The following is a 26,022-nucleotide window of genomic DNA, read 5'->3' on the forward strand; positions in this document are numbered from 1 at the left end:
CAGCAATGGATAATCATATATACACCATATCTTGACTTCTTCAAGGCCCTCAGCACCATTGATCATTACAATCTCTTAAAAACATGCAAAAACCCAAAACAACCTCATTATGGTATCACGGGGAAAGCCTTGGACAGGTCCAATGACTAGTTAGACAAGTTAGACCCTTGGTTCAATGTCTATAAGCACGACTTCCTCTGAAGATTACACTCATCAAGTGGTAGGGTTGTTGTACTAGAGGTGATTGAGTTGTTCGGGGCTTCCGGTGTAGGCCTACATCGCGAACAGGAGGTTGCCTGCGAATTAACCTTTTCGCGCCAGTGAGTCAAATATGCTCAAATTCACAAACAACCCTATAGACAGGACATTATTGTGGCATGCGGAGAGTTAAGGATTGAGAGCAAACCTTCCTGCCCGTGACAGGGAAAGACAAAAGTGCGCATCACACGGCAGATAGATCGGTAAAACATACGGTATACTCCGGTGATCGAAGTCTCAGACGCTGTATATGGCAGGAGAAAAAAAAACCCCAAACCTTCATCAATTCATCCTTTGATATGTGCCAGTTCCCAGAATTCTCATTTTGCGCCTGCTGTCATCATCATCATCTCCTCAGTTGGACGGGGAAAAATAAACCAACCATTTTTCCCTCTTTATTGCGGAAGGTGTGGGAATCAAAAACCGTTCTGACCATTCAATTCTTTGCAAATTTTCTTCACATATATTGCCGCTGTCTCTTTTTTTTTTTTACTGTCAACCTGCATATCCTGATCGAGTTTTGCACCCCCTTGTTGGCATTTTCTGTCACTTGCAAGTCCACGCTCTTCCCCTTACACACTTTTTTTTTCTTTCACTACGCAAGTACAGATGTGATGCAAGCCCAAAAACGTACGCAAGCATAGGAAAAAAAATCTTTATTAGACACACCCGTCGAACAAATGTCCACAAATGTAGCATGGGTGGACTAGTCACTGGTAAAGTGTGCGGAAAACACAGTAAGTCTGACTAGCAGTAAAAGGCTCATCATGTCAGACGTCAAATCTATGTATAATGGCATTGATGAATGCGATTATCTTCACAATCTTTGATCAGAATCAAAGAAAGGTATGACAACAAGAACTCGAGATGATACTAATCAGAGTCAGTGGAAGAAAGACTGACGAACGGACAGACGTTTTTCAGAATGAAGAAAACTGCAAATCCCTGGAAGTAGAGGATTCGATGAATATGAAGGGCATACTGAATTGTGCATTCTGATGTCATGATGACGCTACCTCTGTGTGAATTATTCAAGGTAAGATCTGTTTTCTATCTCCTAGAGATCAACGTTTTCTACCTTGACGATGGCAATCTCCTATCACCTCCTTCTTAACCTCCCATCTTTAATTCATGTCATACGTGATACAATGGCATGCCGGAAATAGAGATACCAGTTTGCATTCGTGATGGGGATAAAGGTGTTTAGTGCCATCCTATCTGACTGATATCGATGTAAGAACTTATGCTGAGAAAGAGATAGAGATGGCTAGAGGGTGAGAGAGTGAGAGAGAGGGAGGGAGAGGGAGAGAGGGCTGGTTCAGAGAAGTCTTATCCAAGGCGTGATCACGTCAAAAGATACGGCAGAAAATTCGCAACATGTCTGGTATTTGCGACGTGCAGTTTGGATAAGGTCATGATACGACCTTACCTTACATAACGAGTCTCGTTCTGAAGGAAGGAAAACCTGTAATTAAGAAGTGACATTTCTTTTCACATGTTTTATTTTTGTTTTTGTTATTATTTCGTTTGATTTTTTTTTTTTTTTTTTTGCGGGGGGATGTCGTGAATACTTCATAGTTGAGGAATCACAGACCCTGTCAGGGTCATAACAGCCCTTAAGATCAGACTTTGAAATCTGCATTTTCCTGCAAATTTGTAAAATATCATTTCTTTTGTCACTTTCGAAACTCAGCAAGTAGGATCTTGAATGCTTACATGATAAAGACAAACAGGAAGTAAAATCAACTCATCATGATTGCATTTTAACTCACGCAGAATCACTGTTAGTTTACTGACTTTAGTCAAGTTGTTTGATTTAGTGGATTCGGGATAGGTAGCTTCATTATACGTCATAATCATTTATAATTTCATTAACTATTCAGATGTCATGCGGAATATTAGCATACTATCAATATTACAATGTTAGGCTCGGCACTATCATTTGATCTCAGCATATTACCCGGTAACCATCTTAAACGTTTACTGAGGTCATTCCATGCAATTAACTCTGCTCTAAAATGTTCAATAATTAATGTTCACTGATAGTGTACCATTATATCAAATCATTTATATCTATTATGTACTGCTTCACAAAAATAAATTAGCTCTGAGAAAAAAAAAAAACATATGCAACCCTAAAGCGACATACCATGAAAGGTTTGATACAACTATAGAGATATCTGTAATCAATTACGCTATAATCTGTCATAGCGCTGCTGTCGTACTCCTCCATTGTATCTTTATGCAGTTGCGTTTTATTTTCCTTTATTATGAATGGGAGAATTGTTTTTATGGTTTTGCACTTTGCATTGCTCGGCACAGATTCAGGTTAAGATTCACGATCGTATTTTCACTGGTATTCAGTATCTTTATGATACGTACAAATTTGTTTACCTTCAAGCAGACCCTTACAGTACATTGTATGCGCAAATTGTCGTTTAATTACAATTAATCATAACTTTGCCCACTTGTCCCACTCCCCTATAGTTGTTTTTGGTGTGTCTGGGTTCCTTTCTTTTGGATGTTCGTTTTCTTGCCCTTACTCATTGCAAATCTGATTTTCAACGTGATTCGCGACCTATAATGTCATGACGTTAGCTTCAAACATTGTAAACTTATCAATGGGATCAGCGTCGAAAGACCAATGGCCTACTGCCGATTTCCAACACTATTACTCAAACTGTTATGTCAATCTTCATCACACCCTTTTAAATTATGACTATGTACTTATCTGAAATAAGTTTGGTTTGTATATGTATATTTTGATTGATTGTCTTTCAGCATGTTTTTAACTGAATTTGTGGAAATTACCAAAACTTGAAACTTGAAAATTTGACATCGGAGTCTTGATGATATCAATTTCATAGTGCATATTCAAAACGCTTCAAAAATATCAGTCAATGGCATTCCGCGCTATCAATATATCATGGAAAGTGCCACAGAATAGGTGTGAAAGTGTGGTCTTAAATATTATTACATGTGTCCAAAATATGTCAGACTGAATAATGTCCTCACAGAAGAACAGTTCTATTTTTCTACCACTTTTATGATTTTGTCCTTCATTCATTAAAATAAAATGTTAATGGTGATATTTGATATTGCTCACGGGTAAGTTCTCGGTTTAACACACTTCTCATCAAAATGCATGAAAAAAGATGATTTATCGTCAAACAATCCTTTCATGCGAGAAGTGATGACGTAGCAAAGCTGAACTTTGGCAAATTCAAATCTCACTCTTTCCTCATAACACACGGCAATTAGTTCGGTAGAGTCACGGCTGCTTTTCGCACCTGGTTTACCGAAACTGAAGCTATACGTCATACGTTGCCTGCGGTGGCCACGCACACGGTAAACCTCTACACCTGGGCTTTCCTATCAGCTAGGTGCCACTGAATAAAACATCAAAAGAGAGGGTAACACACCGCGGTGCACCGTAGGGGACAGCCTAATGGCTACGGATAAGTTTAGATGCACGGCTAGAGAAGACCTTAGACATCAGTCATTAATACTGGCCCCTTAAAGAGTCGAAACTCATTTTCACCCCAGATCTTATTATATCTTCTCTCCTCAGCCACTGTCAGGTTTAATCATAATAGCGTACAGTTAAACTCGCATAAGTCGATCTTCTCGGGACTGAGCAAAACACATCGACTTAGGCGAGTTTCGACTTGTGCGTAAGTCGAAAAAAAAATCGACTTAACAACAGTCACACCACACGTACATTATGTATAAAATGTGCATGTATGTTGTCTATTCTGGGGCCGAGAGCTGGAGAGGTGTGCCGCAGCACGGGTCGCCCGGCAGGGCCGCGGCTAACTTTGCATGGACAGTGCATTAGCATTCGCACAGGTCCGATTACTTTACACCCTTGTTAAACCTTGGGGAAGTGATTATGAACGATATTTGAGCAGTGATTGATTCCAGTTTACCATACCGTGACTTGAAATGCGTGTAGAGGCGTACTTCTGATTTACCCGTGCCCGTAACTTTCCCCCTACTTTCCGCTTTGAAAACTCAGCAGCTTCATCCATCCACTGCACAGCGCAGACTGCAAACATACACAGACTATACAGCCCAGTCGCTGTACGCACAACTATACACAGCCCAGTCGCTGTACGTACGTAGCGCTAGCGCGACAGGGCTGTACCAGCGGACCTCCAAACACGAAGAGAGTTCAACAATCGCATGCAATCGCTTTGAATTTTGATACTTTAGATCATTTTTTTTTTCACCTGTCTGGTCGGGCTAGTTCTTATGTAAACAAAAACTGGCGTCTCGTAATTTTGACAGTGATTTATTGCACAATAAAATCTCATTCGACTTAGGCACAGTGAATTTAATGGTTTTTCCATGAAAGTGTTCTTGGAATTTCATCGACTTAGGCGAGTATTCGACTTACAAAATTCGACTTGTGAGTGAATTATTACACGTAAGTCAATGGGGAAAAATCGGGACTTTTTAAAATCATCGACTTGCGCGATTATTCGACATATGCGATGTCGACTTAGGCGAGTTTAACTGTACTTGTTTTCATTATCAGTTTTCATTTGCAGCAATGATTAATGTTACCAATTTTCATTTCCGTGTCGTTGGTCAACCTTGTGTACGACTGTAAAATATCAGGTATGGTGTATACTCGAATAAACGTTAATGAAAAGAAACGTGAGAAAACGACAGACAAGAAGTCTACATACGTAATTTTTGGTCAGTGTTATAGGCACACATGCACAAGCACACACAGACGTAATTATATTCGGTATCTCTCTCTATCTCTCACTTTCTTTCTTAAACGGCAAATGATACAAGTAACAGGAAAGACGATGTTTCTACTAGGCCATCTAGTAACACTGTGAAATATGATGATATTATAAGTCCGACAGTGAAAGGATAAACATTGATGGTGGAATGAAGGAATATACACGCACACACCAACATACAAGACACAGGCAGCCCACATGGCGAGGCAGAATTATGACATAAACGAATAGATACTATATCGCTATAAAAGATCAACAGATTAACCTCCTCAAGGCAATTACTTCGAAACTCTATTGACATCTTACGCAAGCAAGTTACTCACGGTATGACAGAGATATCAAGGGGAACCCAAACATGTATGTGGATTCATTGAATGCAGAAATATTAAAGGAGAACACATAAGTGAAGTTTGTAGGAAAATAGGTCAATTCGTCTGAAAGTTTATGAATTTTAAAATCCAATAACGCCATTGCTGGATAAAAAAGCTTCTATTCGTGATGTCCCAGAAATAATAAAATAAAAACTTTTTTTTTTGTTGTTGAATGAAGGTACACATTCCTTCCACTTGTTACTGATTATGTTAAAATACGATGAATTCTAGATATATTTTGTTTATATTGTTGTCATACTGTGATATCACAAATTGTTACATTCTTCATATCCAGTGATGGCGGTACTGACACCTGCATAATTTTTGAACGCATTGTCCTATTTTCCTCCAACATCACTGTTCGTGCTTTACTAATATTGCTGCATTCACTCAATTGACATACAGGACATATATTTGGGTTTCATTCTGCTTTAAGGTGATCATTTCACACATTGACAAGCTTCACCAATGTCAATCACAACATGGATGATATTAATAGTGAGGAGGCTACCCGGCAGTGGGGGTTTGACAAGTTTAGCACTGTGTAAACTATCATGTTGTAAGAGTGTAAGTTGAGGATTTGTTTAGGTGATATAAGGTAACGTACTTCTCTAAGGGAGCCCTCAGTGACCGCGAAGAGGTACAGCATGTAACCAGGAATGCAGAGCATGGAACTGAGGGCTATGATCCAACCAATGATCTCTCCCCACACAGGGTACTCGTAGTTCTCGTACTTCACCCGCTGGTACTTGGCCATGCTGAATACAAACACGCCCTGTACAGCAGAAGGTGAAATACACGGAGATACGAAATAAGATGATGTGATACAGGTGGCCTTCATTACACTAAGCCTCGCACTTCTGCCAGTCACGTGACTCCGTACAATAAAACCTGAGGGTCAATGGGATTCACTACTCGCGTACATTTGCATCGTATGTATCATAGTGACATTTTCATATTAGTGGAATCTGAAGTTCGGATCCCATTGTGTATTTTTCAATACACTTGATAACCTTTCAGACGAAAAAAAAAAAAATATGGATTCACATCTTTTTAAACGACTCCCAAAGTCATCTTTAAATTTGGGCTTGCTTACCGTCCTACTGATGTCAGCAACTAGAAATTCACTTAATTCAATTTCCATTTTCTTACAAAAGTGTTCAGTCATTATCTTGTTAGCATATTAAGTAGTAGATTGTCATTGCCAGAATTACGTCTTCATGGCGATTCAAGATGACAATTCGTTTCAGACACAAGGTTATCAGAGTTGATTTACATACGTTGTATTATAGATAGATAACAGAAAATGCAGCAACTGGAAATATTGTTTCACAGCGATAGAACTGAGTGAATATGAGATGCTGCAAATCTTATTCAACCATTTATTCTCTCGCACCTTGAAGTGAATAGAATGTAAAGGCCTGTTACAACCCAATCTCATTTGATTCACAATGCCTATAAGACAAAGAAACGTAAATTTTACTCAATAAATATGTTACAAATCGTCTTCATAGCGAAGCTTAAAAAAACAAAAAACCATGCAGAATACTTCGCCAAAGTGAGCATCACTTTCACTGGAAGATTCCGATAAGCTGCGCGGACCTCTTCAAAGTCATAGCTTTCCATTTAAGAAATGACCAAGTCTTTCAGTACACTGAATTTACGGTTGTTGCAAAATGCTCACTGAAAATTATTTTTTAGCCAATCCTTGTTCTGTTCTGCAGTATCAGTTTATATTCATCTGGAGGTCAATGAATGAAATATTCATTTATCATGTTTATTTCATTGCTAGAGACGTACGGGCCCTAAATCTATTATCATTAACTGCACAGTTCCCCATTACTCGAAGGATGTCTACACATGACCTGCGTTACGGTTGATTTTAGCAATCCGCTTCACCAATTTGTAAAAATGAATGAGTCAGATTCCTTCGCTTCTGGTTTGGACTGACCCATATATTTTATAGGGATTATTAGCTTGGCTAGTCGATTCTGTGACGGAGCATTATTACATATACTGTTAGGACACTCGTTATTGATCTACCCCTCTGTTAAATGGTTTGAGCCACGGACATACCAAACAGATGAGAGGAATGAAGATTGCCCAGCATAGCTTCCACCAGATGACCGGTCGATATCCCAGCATCTGTTCTATATTCTTATAGAAGCGATTCACTCCTGCATGGAAAGGAATAGCAAGGCCATTTCTAAATGAATCTTTCAGCACTGGAAAGAATTACATACATTGTTATGTGAAAAAAAGAAGATCCATGTCTTTATAATGATATTATAAAACTTATAATGTATGTATGTCACTTCCACATAAATGCAAAACATTGAACAAGGATCGATCTACCCCGACGAGTTGCCCGTTTGAAGAATCCTAGAATGAAAATGTAATCACTTGAACTGAAACGCATAGATACGTGAGACAACCCCCAAAATACAGAGCCTTAGCATGCCTATAAGAGTGGGTGTCAGAAACTCATTTCCTGTGGTTCTACAGTTTTGTAAATATTTCATGTGCTGCATGGCATTGCTCTCGGCGATTTTTCACCTATAATAAAGGGGCGCACCAACGACTTTTTTCTGTCTTCAAATCCTCCCCAAACTTAATTTGACTTGCTATTTTTTATGAGCTTTTCATGGGTCGAATTTTCTGAGAAGACATTTCGACGTGACTTTTTTTTGTGTGCATATGCCTAGGTGATTTATTAATCTTATTTCGATGATTTGCACATGGAATGACTCGACTCTTGATCTAACAGTGACACATATCATGGTAACATGTAGTTACAAAGGAGCGGTCATTACAAGACACGATAAGGTCACCGAGTTATCAGCATATTGAAACTATCTACAACCGTATCTCATAGTTTATCTGTCTCTAGGCATTCTATCAAAGTTAGACATCCTATTTGAACACTTTGTCTTGAATCAGTCTAGAGTATGTGATATTTTAAGGGTTCAAACATTCAAGAATCATCAAGTCAGCAAGATGATACAATATGAGAACGAGGCACAATATGAACAGTCTGTGTGAAAGTGATATGGCAAGACTGGTTAACGTAACAACGTTGACCGGGTAAGTAATACTCTGATATTACCATGAGTCCTGAGTGTCCTAAACAAGCTACTATTACTGATGTGCGTCTATCCTTGTATAATTATGTTTAACTATTTCGGGTAGTATACAACCATTAAAGGGGTGGTATAGTTTTGGTTGCTATGAGGATTAAGATTTTAAGTTTATTTTTCTGCGAAATAATTAGAAACCACTTATAAAATATTGAAGAGCATACAATTCTATAATGAGGATTCAAGGTTTATTTGATAAAAATTGGTTTCAAAATGGCTGAGATGTCAAGAAATAAAGTGGTCCTAATAAACGGTGGGTCCCACCTTTTATTAGAACTTCTTTTTTTTTTTGATATCTCAGTTATTTCACGACCAATCTTAATCAAATAAACTTCGAATTCCTCTTGGAATTGTATTGTATGCTTTCATATTTCATAAGAGGTTTCTAATTATATTCCAAAAAAAGTTGGAAACCTGAAGCCACATCTCAACCAAAACTCATACCATCCCTTTACAGGATTCACCGAATTTTAACACCATGACTGAAAATAAGAGATAACGCGTACTAGAAGAGATTCCTCCCTAAGAGAGACTCACCGTAAAACCAGCTGACACCTATGGTCTGGAAAAACGTCAAGAAGAGCAGACTGATTCCACTCGATGAGTAGGTGTTGAGCAGTTCAAACACGTAGATTCCACCCTGGAGAGTTTGGGTTCAAATAACATTATTTAAGACATCATGTCTTACATGATTATTCATTCATTCATTCGTTCATTCATTCATTCATTCATTCATTCATTCATTCATTCATCTTTTATTGGTATATGTCAGACATAGATATTTTGTTTCCATTGACATTACAATTGTGTAACAATTATGACAATGCAAACACATCTTATATGATAAGGTTTGTCAATGCAGAAGAAATCTCATTTAATTTGTCTGCATCAAATTACCCGAACTGAAATCTAAAAAAATCTACAAATCAGATAAATCGCTCTATTGCAGAAACCAAAATAAAACTTAGTTATGCAGGCATGTAAAGTATGTGGTTAAACATGTACCTTAAGATGATATCACTGTAGCCAAAAGCCTTCAAAAACCTAAAGTCTACAATATCTTATGTTTTTGGCTCGACAAAGAACAGGTTTATTTGTTTGAGTGACTTCGTAAAAACGTACAAGCATGTGCTCATCAAGAGGGAGACACGAATATTTTATATATCATGTGTTCTATTCTCCCCTCCACGTAAATTCATCTTTAGGCTCAAAACATGGTTCTAGAACTGTGAGTGGGAATAAATGAATATTTTTTGTAGGCCTATAGTGATTATCATTCTCCAAGATGGAAGTATCAGCCATACTCAGAAAAAAAAAGCTGATTCGTTTTCTTCATCCCTCTCTCCCTCCCTTCTCTATCTCCATATAATATCCCAGAGATGTTTTGCAATCATAATTGAAATTTAATTTTAGAAACTTTCACTTACTGTTATTTGTAGAAAGCCTTCCGTTTAACAAAAAAAAAAAAAGACAATTTGCTTTTATATCTGCTCCCGCGGGTATCTGCTCAACATATCTTATAATATCACTGCCAGAAGGAAGGTATAGTTGTTGTTGATTGAAAGTTATGCTTCGTTTTCGAGACATTTAAGACTATTGACGTCACCATGAATTGTTATGAATCTTTCCATCAGAAATTCACGCCTACATAACGAACACCAACAGTTATATCACTCAAGATTCATGCTGACTTTGATAAATACAGACAAATCAAACAGACCGTTGACTAGGTCATTCAAATATATTTTTCTAAGACTGTAGAGGACATGCAGAATATTGACTTACTAAAATCTCTACATGCGGCCAGTCTACCTACTTCATGTTGCTCTTACTAAAGGGGAGAACTCTTTTATCACGTTCAGAATAGAGCGATTCTAGACTTCCTTCTGTAAGCACTAATCTCTACACGATGATACTTCAACTTGTAATTGCGTTCATGTATTCTACTAATTCAAGAGAATCATCGCATTCTGATCATTAAATTTTCTCAGAATGTAACATTCATCATAATTTTGGTGCTGTGATTACGAAAGAATGGAATGACATGTGTTATCTCTGAATACGAGACAGTGCAATAGAAATGTATGCTGACTAGCTCCTATCTGTGAGGACTAAAAGGTCGCTAACTCACCTGGGTAATGGTACTCAAGCCTATGAGATAGGAAAGGAAGCAGACCACAGCAATAAAGACTTCCTTGTATTTACGGAGATACCGTGGCCACTCGTCAATACAGGCTGTGAAGAATCCTTCCATGGTGCAGAACTACAAAGCAACACAATCAGGATGTGAAGAAAAGTGATCAGATTAACAAGACATTCTAGTGCTTTATGATAAATTCTACACCTTAATTCTAGATTTAGAATCACAGCTACTTTATTACAGTACATTATAGTGTGTCATGACGGATTTTTGGTTGCCTGATTCCGTTTTTTCTTCCATTATTGGCTCTCTCTACAGCATCAAGCACCACGTTGCGTTCATATTTGGCCGTTTTATCACAAAGACCATAGAGCTAAGGATTATCAGGTATAAGATTTCGAATAAAAAGATGGTTGAAACTCCATTCCTCCAAAATTCAATTACATGCACGTGTGAGCTGACGTTATAACTCTAACGCCTGCTCATAAGGTTCTCTGAATAACGGAGCCAAATGTGGTTTGGGTTACGTACAAACATTTTGAGATAATTGGTTATATCACGGAACACGATGAAAGAGTACATTCTTCTACTTCTTTTGATCGCATAGACCTGTAAAATGGCTGACTTACAACATAACCTCATGGCATAAAACAATGACTTCACAGAAATGAGGACGGCATTTTGGAAATTCAAAGAAAATAGATGCTAAGGAGACAATTTTTTTTTTGATTAAAGATGTTTTAGATTATCCTGCAAAATGAGAACCATGAAGCCGTTTATTAAGCAGTTGACACTCATCATTTTTCCGTATCATCAAGTACATACTGACTTAGAAATTGACTTCAAGGAAATGGTGCGATCACTAGGAGAAACATCGATTAAAAAGAAAAAAAAAAGGAACACTCACAAAGAAGACAAGGAATAACGGAACCAACTAATTCAAGTGTGTCCTTTTATTTCTTAACCCCTTAACTTCTTTCTATATATGTTATTAGATACTGTCACTAATCTATGCTTCCATTAAATGACGCAGTCCTTACCTGACTGTCGAGTCCAACCATGAAGATCATAGAGAAAAACATGACAGCCCAGATAGAAGGGAACGGGAGCTGTGCGATGGCTGCTGGATAGGCCAGGAACGTTAGACCAGGACCTAAGGATGAAATACCAGGAATGGAACTCCATTACTCTCTGTCACACATATATAGGGCGTACTTTCATGGATACATTCAGAGTCGTTATAATGAATACAACAGAATACAACGAGTCCACATCGCATGCCTACCTTTTATGTCTTCCCTGTAACTATCAAAACATAACATTATATCGCCATTGCTGTCTGTCAACAACAACACAAAGCTGAGAGTAATATTTGATTTTGATTGGGACTGTGTTCTGACGTCCCCCTTGAAGTAGAGATACTGACAATCTATGGTACCAGGGTTGATGATTTTAGTTGTTATTGTTATTTTTATTGTGCCGTCAACACCAGATGCACTAGCTGGCTCGCAGGTCGCGGAAGCAAATGTGGCTATTATAATAATTTTTAATCGATTTTGCAAATATTGAGATTGTAATATACTGTTCTTAATTTCTATTCTTCTTTATGTGACATACTGTATACCAATTAGGTCATATTCAATCAAAAGTCGAATGTAAGAAAGACTGTCGTTAGGTAGTGGATCATTTATGTTTGATGGCTAGAAAGGGGGAGGGGTTGTAATGTCAGGGTGATTTTTCACTCCTATTCCAAGCCACAAACTTGAAGAACATATTATGCGGAACGTGGCAATGTGTGGAATCTTTGGTGATAATGCACACCGGTTGCTACGAATATATTTCGCTGCTCCCATTTGTTTAAGGACCTCTTAATGCTCAAGGAGTGAATTCTCCTTCTGAGTAGGTTACCAGTTTCATCTCGGCAAAAGAACTTGTCGAGACCATACTGAACAGCGGTACGTACCACTCGCTGCGACATCCTCTACGTTCTTGTTCTGAACGTGCGCAAGATGACCAAGGGTGGAGAACACGACGAAGCCTGCAAAGAAACTCGTCCCACTGTTGATACTAGCCACGATCATCGAATCTCTGTATAGCAGTGAATAAGAAGGGAGGGAATTACAAAACTGAGTCATAATTCTTGTCCACGTGTTTCATCTTTCTTGACATGAAACACACAAACCCCAAAACAAAACATTTATATCCACATATAATTGAAAGAGCTTTGTATCTTCAGAGAAGTTCATATCAGGCGAGTGCTTTCAGATAAACCTCAGTGATGCCGAGGGGGAAAATAATCTTAACAAGAAACATCGACAATGAGTGAATTAGTCTCTTGGCGCCATCATTTGACTAAGACTACTAGTATTGCCATACGTTTAGATAGCTTGGGAAAATGTTGACATTGGATCTAGGTGCATTAAAAAAACTAGATATATCGCTACGGCGACTGATATGCCTCCGCCATAATGCATGGTTCTCCTAATAGGTCTATAGTACAATGTCTTGACAACGTGTGATGACAGTTTCAAACAATTGGCAAAATATTAAAATGACAGGTTTGACACAAATGTGCTGAATGTTCACTTTCCTAGAACTAGGTTCAATTGGATGAATGATTAAAATGTCAGAGTGCAGGTATTTGGGGAACTGATGATTTTTACTTGACTTTTGACCCTTTTATAAGTTTAAGCATTGAGTTATTTTTCAAGGTATTGAGAAAAAGTATAATTTCAGTATCAAATGGGAAAATAGCATTATCTAAACCTGGCCTTTGACCTTTGACCTCACAGTTCCAAAGAGAATCACTGTTAGGTTGAACATGTATAGATATGTAAGTTTCATGATGATACCTTGAGTTACTTTTGATATATGGAGGAAAAAGTGCAATTCAGCACTTTCACTTGACCTTTGACCTTTTGACCTTTGACCTTTTGGCAAGAAACTTCCCACAGAATATATATTGGGTAATACATGTATACATCAAGTTAAAAAAAAAAAACCTTCATTCATTGCATAAATATAAGGAAAGTAGTGATATTTTGAGGAGTTGACCTTGACCTTTGACCCCTGACCTTTGACCCATGACCCCCAATTTCCCTAGATAATCATTGCCCATCGGTACAAGCATATATACTAAGTTCCATGAAGATACCTTGAACCATTTGTGAGATAGCCTATGGAGAAAAACATGAAATTTCAAATTTTTTTTCACAAAATAACCTGTGACCTTTGACCTTTGACCCTGTGACCCTAAAATCCACACAAAGTATTATCCCCCAAGGATATACCCTCATACCAAGTTTGATGTAAAACCACCGCACGGTTCTTGAGATATCGACAAAAACAAAACGGGACGGACGGACGTACGGACGGACGTACAGACGTACGGACGTACGGACGTACGGACGGACGGACGTACGGACGGACGGACGGACGGACAGACGGACGGACGGACGGACGACCCGAAAACATAATGCCTCCGGCCACTTCGTTGCGGAGGCATAAAAAGAGAAGAAAATATTATGCACACATGTAATATTGCACGAGCACCCATACTCAGTTCATTGCTCTTATTGTTAGTAGCGAAATTGTCAAACATAGATGGCGCTGTTATATAAATTTTTGTGGATTGCTTTATTCTGGAGTACGCTGAGTGTAGGCGCTGGCAGGTGACTATGTGTGCAACTTTACGATGTGATGCGTTTTGTAAAGTCAACCACATAATAGTTTCCCCACTGACACCATACACACAAGTCAGTATACATTATGTAGTGAGAGTGGCCTTATGTGCTTCTTCTACACCTCTTACAAGTTGATGTTAGTTTTGGCAAGGACACACCTGTCTCATGTGCTTGATAGGTAACTATTCGTACATGTATTACCCTAATGAGGCTCCATGAGGCTCGGTATGACAAGTACAATGCCATGGAATAGACATACATTAGTACAACAAAATACTGGCCAATTCAAGGTATTGTTCATGTAGCATAAGAAACAAAAAATACTATGGGGCGTAATCAGAAACAGCCTTGCTGGTCTCCTGAGTCTCAGCATCTCGTTTGTACACCATTATGGAGGGTGGTGTTATCTGGCAGGGGGAACAGACTGAACATCGCAAGGAATCATTCGAGGGGTAGGAATGTCAACATCGGATAAATACAATAAAAACAAACAAACAACAACTATCAAAATGAAAATGATCTCAAAGTAGCACAAACCACAGGTTGCATGTAGAAGAGGTCATGTACTTCCATTGATGAAGCATACATAGCTATGTTGTAGACTGTAGAATACAGGGTATGCCTCGAACAGTTGATTCAATTTCATAGTTCTTAAACTAATGACTTTCAAAACAAAATTGTCATAAGCGCACAATGATGATGATCATGCATAATCAGAGGAAGACAATCTTCAAATCAGAGAATGTTCTTGATATGTGGCTAATATCAGGTTTCACAAAATTGATTAGAAATTCAGAAGAAAGCAGGTTAACTGCAATATCTCGAATGATTTTGAGGAGCGCTATCCCATCCATGAAATACGATTTGCCAAGATATCAGATACTTCAGTGATCTAATCCGGGACCATGCTTCAGGAGCAGTCTCGTAGATGTCTGAAATGATCTAAATCTAAACATCATTGACACTCAAACATGACTTCAGGCATGAATGTCGAGGTGGCAGCCAATCTAACTGACGAAAAGTAAAAATCTCTCGAGAATATGCGCCAACTAGATTGGGAATCGATATCACATTAGGTTTTGATATCTTTCGATCGGACTTCCGTCGGGAATTCCTGCACGAGATTCGATTATCGTGGGATACAGTCATCGCAAATGATAGAAAAATCAGGAATTACATTTCCGTTGTATATCGACGTCTTGGGTATTTCAAGGAAATTATGTGATATTTATTGAAGATACATGAAACCTAGGTACAATCTTGAATTGTCTTAATTTTCCTCTAATAATGATAAAATAGTTATGCTATACTCGGAAGAGGAAAAAAAGCGCCGTTAAGTTACAAAATCAGGGGTAATACGCGAGCTAAGTCAGCGCTGATGTTCTATAAACGTGAGCGCTCAAGTTCCTAACTGGACGCTTTATTACCTGACTGCTTGAAAATCAAGATACTTGTAAGGATGATAACCTCCCTGATGTCAATTTTGGCGATTATGGTTGGATTCAACCCGCCCTTCATTCTGAAACTTTTCCATTGCCCCTTGCTCTACTTTATGCTCACTGGATGACATTTCTTTATCAGATACACCTTCTCTAACATCCAGTCGGCCTTTTCTCATCTCAACCTTACCCTCTCTCCTCCCAGCTTCATGGTCAAATCCGTTTATCCACGAAAGTCTGGATAGAATCACCAACACTGTAGTCTTCAGTTTGTATTTCGAGACTCCAACGTGTCATCTGATATATCATGCAATCCCATTTATTCCCAACACATACAAAAATTAAAAGAAAAGCCGACATTCAGAAAAAAAAAATCCCGCAGTTTCGTAAGATTTAACTTTGATGTAAAAACAGTCATACGTACAGTTTATAGGTCTTAGAAAACTGAAAGTATTTTCATGGGAGCCGAAAAGAATACAATTTCAGAACATTCTTAGACTTCGAAACTATTAAACTGTCAATTTCGACCAACATCAAATATCACATTTTCCAGCCAAATAATCTTAATTTGCAAATCGTCTGCGACTCAATCTTTCTAATGTTATGACGGGGTCAGATTGATTTTCATTCTACATATTGATTTCAATTTGGTTCCTCTAACACTTCCCCTACTCCAACCCCATCCCATTTCATTTAGAGACACGAGTTATCTGGGTAAATGAACACTGCATTCAGCTGAAAGACTTTCAAACATGTCATTATTGCCATATAAAAGCTCAGTCCTGTTCTTCTGCTTAAAAGTGTAGGCCCCTAGTCAGTTGGCTTTACCTACCTGTAGACGTTATTGCTGAATTTGTTGTAGCTGCCAAGGGCGATAAGACTACCAATGCTGGTACCATAGGAGAAGAAGATCTGAGTGGCAGCATCAACCCATACCTTAGAGTGAGGGGGGGGGGGATGAGACATTATAATTATTTGTAGAGCGTAATATCAATATGACAAAGGGTGTTCGATAAACATGATTAGTCGAGAACGCTATCTCATTTTGTTCTTCAGTGCTCATGTGTTAAAGTCATATCATCCCTTTCATTCTTTGACTGAAAACAACAGGCATTATTTTGTTCATCAGTATAGATTCTGCATCGTCGGTTACAATCTGAAATGAGATATTAACGAACAATCCGTTGGTTGAAAATGATAAGGGCGTTAAGTTGTCACTAAACCCATAGTGTTCAAGACAACTTAACGCCCTTCTCGTTCTCAACAGACAAGGATTATCATATTCACATGAAATAATACTTACATATTTGACTCCTCACAACCAAGTTAGACAATCATAATCATGTGACAATGTTTAGATAATCCAGTTTTTTAACTAAATGTTAACATTTTCTGGTGCATTCCTCCTAACTAAATACCTGGCTCGTGTATTTCAATGTGTATGGATTTTTTTCTTCGAATTGATTGTTAAAGCATAGAGTCTTGCATTTCACAGTTTATGTTCAAGAATTACACACCCACACTGGCGAATTAGAAAAAAAGATTACATGACATGTCACCAATATTTCTGTGGTTTTAATCTTTAGTTGCATTTATTTTTCATGAAGTATGGTCACTAATTGTTTGCTCGTTTTGATTTCGAGTTTTGGGGCTGTCTTGCTTCATTGATATAGAATCTGTTAATAGAGAAATTATAAGGTCATCACTTTGACAGTGCCTTGCTACTTGAGCTCACCCCTGATTCCGCCAGTTTGCTGAAGTCTGGCTTGATGTAATAGACGATTCCTTCTCTGGCGCCCTCTAGAGTTACTCCACGGAAGAACAGCACGATCAGCATTGCGTAGGGATAGAGCGCGGTGAAATATACCACCTGTTAGAAGACAGAGAAGTATAAAAACGAAAAAAGAAAGAGAAGTAATGATTATACATCGTAGTTGTCTTATAGCATATTGCCAGGAAAGAGATACATCAATCTACTGCCAACGCAGAATGACAAACCGTGGATTCACTTACGTTGAATGGAACGTGCCTTCCACAATTGACTCATAATTTGGCAATGAAAACGAAGTTATTTGAGCTTGAGATAACTACCTTTTGTCCGCCAACGAAATCGATAGTACCATTGAGAAAAAATCGGAGGAAACACTTAATCATGACATCCCCTCGATAAAAAAAAAACCACCAAAAAACAAGCGGTTTTTGTTTTCTTTTCATTTTCATACGTCTGACAAAAATGATTAAAAACCGCTTGGGAGCGATACGTTAATAATGGTCAGTGATTCCAATGGTAGTGTATGCACTTAACGTTACATTATCATTTTAATAACTGATTTAGGCCACAATTTGGTTGCTTGATGGAGGATTTAAGGGCAGGGATACGCACTGATCCACTCTGATTGTCATTCCATCAGGTTTAATCCCCTTTCATAATCATTTCAGTTTCATTACACAGGTCAATGTGGAAGAAGGTCCATTGTTTGCAACAGTAGATCAGCAGTTGTGGATTTTTGTTCGAAGGCATGGGTACTTTATGTGACTGCGTCCGATGAAATAACAATTGCAAAGTGGACACAAGTAGAATACGTGTAACTAACTCTCAAAAACCTAATTACATCTAACAAATGATATAAGTTTGGATTCCTCTATGGGGGAATAGGTGCCTTTGTGTCAGTTGCAAATTATTGTATGTTTTAAAAGAACGAATTGTTTGAAATTCATCACATCAGTTTTCACTATGCTTTTCACTGGTGTTATCCTTCCTGTCGTATATATCATTTCATGTACTTATGCAGACGATTTTTGGTAGGTAGGGAAAGGACGAACAGCCTGCACATGGAAATAATTTGGTAGAGGGTACAGACGACAATTCCTGAAGATGAAAGTGACGTCAGCTCGGGCTCAGTTCGGTCCAGACAGTCAGTATTGGTGAATGTCTTCGGTGAGTGAGAGGGCCAGGGCACAATCTGGACTCCAACCGATTTCCATTTCATCGATACCACTGGTTTTTTAGTTGACTTGCCAGCATAGTATCTTCATGGAGAGTCTTTTTTGGTGCACCACTCATTTTGCAGTGAAGGTCTATTTCTTCGGAAAAGCGATATCATGGTCAGTACGGACTCGCCACGAGCAACGCTCTTTACTTATTTAAAGGTCCTCTGACATCCAATTCCATGGATGATGATCTCATTACATGATGATTTCTACAGATGTGAATAATTCTTCTATAATTACTTCATCAAAATATCTATCAAATGTTTTATTCGTTATGGTTTCTTTTACATGGACCAACAGAGCTCCATCCCGCAAAAAACAACAAACAAACATAATCCTTTTTTCCTTTTTTTTTGTTGTTGGCCTTTCGTTATGTCATCAACACTGAAGTCGCCTGAAATAAGCAAAAACGTTGCCATAACCAGATGTACCAGCTCTCAACAGTTCAAAAGGTTTGGTTCACTACAAAGCCACATCTTACATGCCTTGTCATAGACTCCACCCCGAAACATTTTGGACATAGCGATGACTATCAATAGTATCATCTGAAAGAATATGAGACCTGTCTCGCTATTGCGAGTTTGTGCTTTTGTCAAGGCAAGATGCATACCATTCGGAATTGCTATGTTTATTTCCTGTTGAAGACATCACAAAAAGACAAGAAAATTAGTATGCACTTCTCTGCCTCGCGTGTGCACACGGTGTTTCTCTCATATTCTGAGGAAGAAAATGTAATTTGTGTTAGAGTAGCAAGAGAAGGATTCCTTCCCTGGGATGCCGATTGACGTAGCAGAGAGTTCCGCCCAGCGACCATGTTTGTCATTGGTAGTGACCCGAAGGTAGGGGCGAGGTTACGACATCTGGCTGCCGAAAATGGTGCGCCTCCGTCATCACCAGGTCCAGAGATTAAACGGCAGTGATCCTCGTTTGGGGGCATTTGGCAACTCAGCCGGACAAATATTATGGCAAGAATCGATCAGCGGGCCTACACGCTGTTTTTCTGGAGATCTTAGAGGGTCATGGTTAACCGGTCTGTGCTTATTAAATGTTGACGTCTTCTTTGCCAGTTTCGCTCCCCCGTTTTCCTGTTTCTTTCCCATGTTTCCCCCCTCTGCAATCGTCCTCTGTGCTTTGATTGTCTGTCAACCATATAGACCTATTTTCCAATTATGATCAAAACAATACTGCCTTGTATATTTGAAGCTCAGTTTAACCTCCTCCCACCCCCACCCACATCACAAAATGTTAACTTAAAGGTGGCTGTGAAGGGAACAAATTTCCATAAGTGTGACAAAATTGAGACCAAACTGCTTTTCAATTAGATATGAATTTCATAAGATGACGTGCGTGTGTATGTATGTGTGTGCATGTACATGTGTATGTGTGCGTGTGCGTGTGCGTGTGCGTGTGCGTGTGCGTGTGGACATTGTGCTAGAGTTTTATGTTTCCTCCATGTTTCTTTAACTGTGGTGTGGATTACATGACTTTTATCCTCAAGGTCAAACTACTGTTATGATCATATTTCATTGTCAACGTTGCAAACTTTTCACCAGTCGACTACGTTTACTCTACACATGTACTTTTTCCGAGCCAGCCAACTCGTATGTACTTTGAGTTCATCTGATGTCGATCAATCCCCGCTATGCTGAGCTAATAGTTATAATTAGAAATGACTCTTCCAGATCTGAAGACCTGTCAGTCGTTCAAAACATGTCCCACATACCAAAATAGTAGTTATGTTTCCTATACATTAATCCTTTCTTTGAACTATAAAAAAGATCAATACCCGTTGTTGTTATATTGACAGTGAAAACGTCAGTATAATGTAATTACCAGTTTGTTCTGTTCTAGTTAATTATGTACTTTGTTATGTCTTACCTGAATTCTGTCCAGATTTTCGACTAAGAAATAAATAGCCAGCATATTGTGTTGGCTATCATCAATCTAAGGGAAGACATATTGTTTGCAGTTATGTTGGATCGCCTAAAGTCAAAACGATCAAAATTAAAATTGTCTGAATTCAGCCTCTCGTTTTGATAGATATTTTCGGAAGGTGTTGTGTGTATAGGGGTTCATATGGCTTACCAAGGAAGGTAAAACACGAACAACAACAAAAAGTACATGCCTGGTGCAATACTGCAATGTTGTCACTTAATAAATAAGCATTGTGCAATCTAGTCATTTTATAACATAATCTACGTTTTTCTCCCTGCATATAGTATCACTTTGATTTTCTGTATCTTATTAATAATGGGGAATGCATATTGCAAGCTCTGCTTTTTAGCTTCCCCTCCATTTTCAGCATTACTCAGTAAATATCATGCATCTTGGCTTCACAGTTTATTATTGTGTGAATATATTACATTTCGATATATAAAGAATGTGTATATTTTTTTTGGCATGACAGGTTTTGTACACACACACACACACACACACACACACACACACACACACACACACACACATATATATATATATATATATATATATATATATATATATATATTGGGGTTTTTTGAAAATGAATAAATGGTAATGAATACTAAAAGATAGCCTAGGTCTACCTTCCCCCTTCTACTTTGTTTCCTTCCAAACATGTTGTTGTCTTTGTTTATATGATTTTAATGTCAACTCGACAGAAGTATTAGTCGTAATTTCTATTGTGAAATGTATCCAACCAATAATGTTATATAGGTAAGCATCATTTTCGTCCTTACGGGCACTTGCCCTCATTTCACCCGTAATATTAAGATCGATGACTTCAAAAAAATCATGGAGATAGCTTTGTGTCTAGATCATGTTGCAGTTAACATACAAATCATAAGACAATGCCAAGTGGGAAACTTAAAGGACAAGTTCACCTTCATAAACATAAGGATTGAGAGAATGCAACAATATTAGTAGAACACATCAGTGAAAGTTTGAGGAAAATTGGACAATCGATGCAAAAGTTATGAATTTTTAAAATTTTTGTGTTGGAACCGCTGGACGAGGAGACTACTACAGCTTGTGAGTCATATGCGTACAACAGTATAAAGAAAATGTAAAGAAAATATAACATATTTTCACTTTTTTCGCATAATAAAAGAGCACTTGACTTGCCTCTTTCTAAAGGCAGGGGGAATAATATTACCCATAACATTTGTCGATAACGAGTCGGGGGAATGTGTACTTTTTTCAAAAGATGAAATTTTGTGAAATTCTCTTTATATATTGAATAAAATTCTCTTTATATTTTCCTTATATTGTTGGACGCATGTGACATCTAAGTTATTCACACACTGCAGTAGTCTTCTCATCCAGCGATTACTGCACAAAAACTTCAAAAATGCATAACTTTTGAACGGATTGTCCGATTTTCCTCACACTTTCAATGATGTGTTCTACTAATATTGCTACATTCTCTCAATCCTTATGTTTATGAAGGTGAACTTGTCCTTTAAAGGGTATCATGATAACATTTTAGTACAGGAACGCCGCAGCTTTATTCTAATTCCATAAGTCAATTTTGTCTAACATTAAGAAATCCCGTCTAATCGAATTGTTTCGATAGTTTAGTCATATTCCTCAAGAGGAAGACAGACATGGTATCATTTCTCACGGGGATGACGGAAGTCTCCTGAGCGGCTCAACAGACACGGCCTGCCTGTCACGGAACACATTTCAGATGACAGATTCTCATGGTGTTTGGCTACCTGAAACCAAATAGCGGACGAAATGTTATGTAAAAAAAAATCCTTCACCATGATGGCACATGCGCATATCACATGGAGGGTCCATGACAACGAAGATGTTTCGTGGCTTCCGGCTGCTCCGGGTCGGGTCTGCAGAACTATGCTCCAGCATGGCGCGCTAGCATGACGTCCCTGTCACACGGCGTGAGTTGGAGTCAGATGTCGCAGATTAGAGACGAAAAGTGTCATAGAATGACCGGCTCGTGGGTTCGGTAACATTCGTCAAGTCAGACTCGACCCACTTTGTTGTATTAGCCCAATTTCTCATGTTGACGTTTATTTAGGCTTGTTACCGCCGCCAGATGAATCTCCGCGTCTCCCAGAACAGTGCATACGTGCGGAAGAAACGGAATGACAGGCGCTCGGATTAAATTAAAGCACATCATGTATAGTTAATGCATGAAATGTATAAGGTTTTGACGGTACACATTATGATAAGAATCATGAATAACAAAGCCCTCACCTTTGCTAAATTGCTGCTTGCTATGAATTAATCACGTTTTAAATGATTTTGAAAAAAAAAATAAACAAGGGGAAAGATCATGTGACTGCTGGAGAAGATACCGCTGATTTGAATAAAAGAAACTCTTCCGGTGGTATTGAGTAATTCAAATCTTCTCACACGTAGCTCCTGCAAGATATGGAATCAAAAGTCACGCAATTGAGCTCTTATCTTGACGTCTCGTTTATTTGCCTTGCATGTGTAATAGAGAATTTCCTCCTGTTTGGACAAACGCTGGACTCACCGCACGATCTGTTCGGAAGATTTTGGGTGCCCTGAAAAAATATGACAAGCCATTTCTCATATTGTCTCTCGGAGTGTTGACTCTGCGTAGAATAACAGGAAGAGAAGGGGGTCTGCATTTATCACAAAGGATCACGTGGTCTGAGAATGTCAGGATGCCGTTCGCGACAGGTGCGAGGAATATCACATGACGACAGGTTAACCTGCTGGTGAGTGGCCGCTGCGATTGGGCGAAAGTTTGTTTACGTGTTCCTTCCGTCCCATATCAATTATCGCTGGATATTCGCATTTGCACACGTTTGCAGCTCGCATGTACACGGGATGTAGGGCTTTGCAGAACTAAGGTAATGTTTGCCCTTCATGCGTTTTATCATAAAATTTGCCCTTTTCTTCTTCCAGGAGACCGTATAATTTTTTCTTTCACGTTTAAACCAAAGTTTTCTTTCCCGGTAATACTGCCCTTTTGTTGTGTACACATACCCATGAACATTTTTCACATCGAAAATGCTGTATTTGAACATTATTAGCCCACTTTTAACTACTATCTACATTGCGAATGTTATAACAGTGGTAATGTTATTATACAGAATGAAAAGGAAAAAAAAGGAAGGAGAATCGGGCCACTCAAACAGCATACAGGGATTGAAGTACCAGCTGGCCATATATACAACGTACGTGTAAATGTTAAAGCTTTGCCCTTTGTGATAACACACGCTCTCAGACCATCATAACGTCGCACTGTGCTGCTTTTCTTTTCTTATTCAAACGTGTCTAAGTTAGTCTTTTCTAGCATAGCATGAAAATCGATAATCCCCGACCACCTACGTTACATAAAACTAGTAAAAACAAGACGTTCTTTCAATTTCAAACTTAACCAGGTAATTCGGCTTGCTCTATTAAAGCAGGCTACAGTTTGGGGAAGTTCTTGTGAAATTATCAAAAGCACTGTACACTCAAGATTATCATTCTACGAAACGGTAATCTATATTCAACCAGAGCTAGACGTTCAAGGAACTCACCAAAATCATTCGCGTCCTTTGCTCATTCGAGATTTCAAAAGTTTCTTTCCTCCGACCGGTCATAGCATGCACCAATCAAGTTCTCCATAGTGTCTACGCTCTTGTTTGTTTATTCATGTGATAATAAGAAGCAGCCATGAGTAAGTTGTAAGCTTCTGACGTAACAACACCTCACCTTGCCGGTCCATTTGACTCCCTTCCAGATACAGAAGTAGCAGATGATCCAGGCGGCTAGGAGAGTTAGGGCCAGCTGCCAGCGAACCTTTCCAGGGTTATGCAATCCCTCCGTTTCTTCCAGCACGTAATACCTTCAAGGAATAGAGATTGCACGAGAATGTTCCATTGCAGGCTGTTCACAATCTCTTATATATTTCAGTTCATCCTTATGACATCTAGTGGAGAATGTCTTTACCAAGGCTGATAGCCTTTTTTTCTTGCTGTTCTTCCAGATTAACGAAAGAAACCTGTTTGGGAAGTGCTTTGAAATGATAATGATGCTATGCACTTTAAAATAACCTCGAAGGTTTTAGAGGAAATGTTAGTCTAAAGAGACATGGCTACATATATTTTGGATAATATAACAATGTTGATACGTTCTGACGTGGCATCTCAGGACAGAAACTCAGTGGACGTTCGCAAATGATCAAATGATTAAACATTTTCCCTGAATATTTCACTGATTTTTAGTCAATCGTTATTTTGGGTTTTTCTTTTACTTAGTATGCCACTAGGCCAATAAGTTTTATTCAGAAGCAGTGATTCTCCGCGTCGTTGTGACACGCATGTGAAAGTGTGCCTTCATGTTAAAGATCGACCTACTCCAGCAGTTAGCAAAAGAAACCCATATCCTTACTTCCAGAACTCTGTGGTTGGGTCGGTGGTGTAATTATCGGCCAGGGTCTGGTTGGTGGTGCAGTTGAGTGTGTTCCAGCTGTTATCACAGTGCGACCAGGGAAGCGTGGCGGTGAACGAATTGAAGAGATAGAGAAGGGCCCAGGCAATGACAACGATGTACCACACGTTGAGCCAAAACGACATCACCACCGCAGCATACCCAACACCTGGTAGAAAAAGAAAATGGATGAAGGAATTGGAAGTAATAAACTGATATACTGACCCTGAAGGAATTTGAATAAGGAAAGGTTATAAGGTTACAAGGAAACATTCGAATTTAACATTCTGTTGCAAAGTTTTTACTAGGATGATTCTGAGTTGAGAATGAGACCAACAAAATAAAAAGAAGAAAGAAAAAGAATTAACAAGTTGGAAGTTGAGGTTTAAATTTTCTTCAGTTTGTCTCCCTCTAACAAATGAAATTTGTAAGATCACAACTGCTGATCTGTAATTTAAATGGGAAATCCAGTCCAAATATATAGTCTGATAAGAGAGAGTAAATTATTACAAGTTCAACGGTAAAACTTTAATCGTAATCGGGTGAAAATAACAAAGTTGTGACATTTTGAAATTTTGTTAATTTTTCAGGAAAAAGTTCTTGAACGGTCAATATGAATATGCAAATGGCGAAGTGAGCATGTCATCCCCTCACAACTTGCCATATAGTTTCTACATAAAATTGTGAAATTTCCAGTTTTTCATTCAAACGCAATTATGCCCGAGGCTTAAATCCTTTTATATCTAACTGATCACTATTCTGAAGTTATTCAACCAGGAGTAACATCATGTTTCAGATTTCAATGGCAGAAACATTGAATTTTCGTAATTTTTTTTTACATCATCAATTGAAAATT

General features: G+C 38.5%; 1 protein-coding gene across 1 annotated transcript in view; it reads right to left on the reverse strand.

Annotated features, from left to right (window-relative positions):
• LOC139717743 (sodium- and chloride-dependent GABA transporter 1-like) overlaps positions 1 to 26,022 on the reverse strand; it is a 140,139-nt gene that overhangs the window by 12,045 nt on the left and 102,072 nt on the right. Inside the window, exons 3-12 of the mRNA XM_071629247.1 lie at positions 25,128 to 25,335; positions 24,450 to 24,582; positions 17,521 to 17,655; positions 16,618 to 16,721; positions 12,627 to 12,751; positions 11,704 to 11,816; positions 10,655 to 10,786; positions 9,061 to 9,163; positions 7,463 to 7,563; positions 5,994 to 6,161 (exon numbers count right to left, since the gene is read on the reverse strand). Of these exons, the coding sequence (XP_071485348.1) occupies positions 5,994 to 6,161; positions 7,463 to 7,563; positions 9,061 to 9,163; positions 10,655 to 10,786; positions 11,704 to 11,816; positions 12,627 to 12,751; positions 16,618 to 16,721; positions 17,521 to 17,655; positions 24,450 to 24,582; positions 25,128 to 25,335 (1,322 nt within the window). The remainder of the gene's footprint in view (positions 1 to 5,993; positions 6,162 to 7,462; positions 7,564 to 9,060; positions 9,164 to 10,654; positions 10,787 to 11,703; positions 11,817 to 12,626; positions 12,752 to 16,617; positions 16,722 to 17,520; positions 17,656 to 24,449; positions 24,583 to 25,127; positions 25,336 to 26,022) is intronic.

This window comes from Diadema antillarum, unplaced genomic scaffold (assembly GCF_040938485.1).
Source record: "Diadema antillarum isolate AM-2024a unplaced genomic scaffold, OU_Dant_1.0 scf00000081, whole genome shotgun sequence".
NCBI classification, from domain to species: Eukaryota; Metazoa; Echinodermata; class Echinoidea; order Diadematoida; family Diadematidae; genus Diadema; species Diadema antillarum.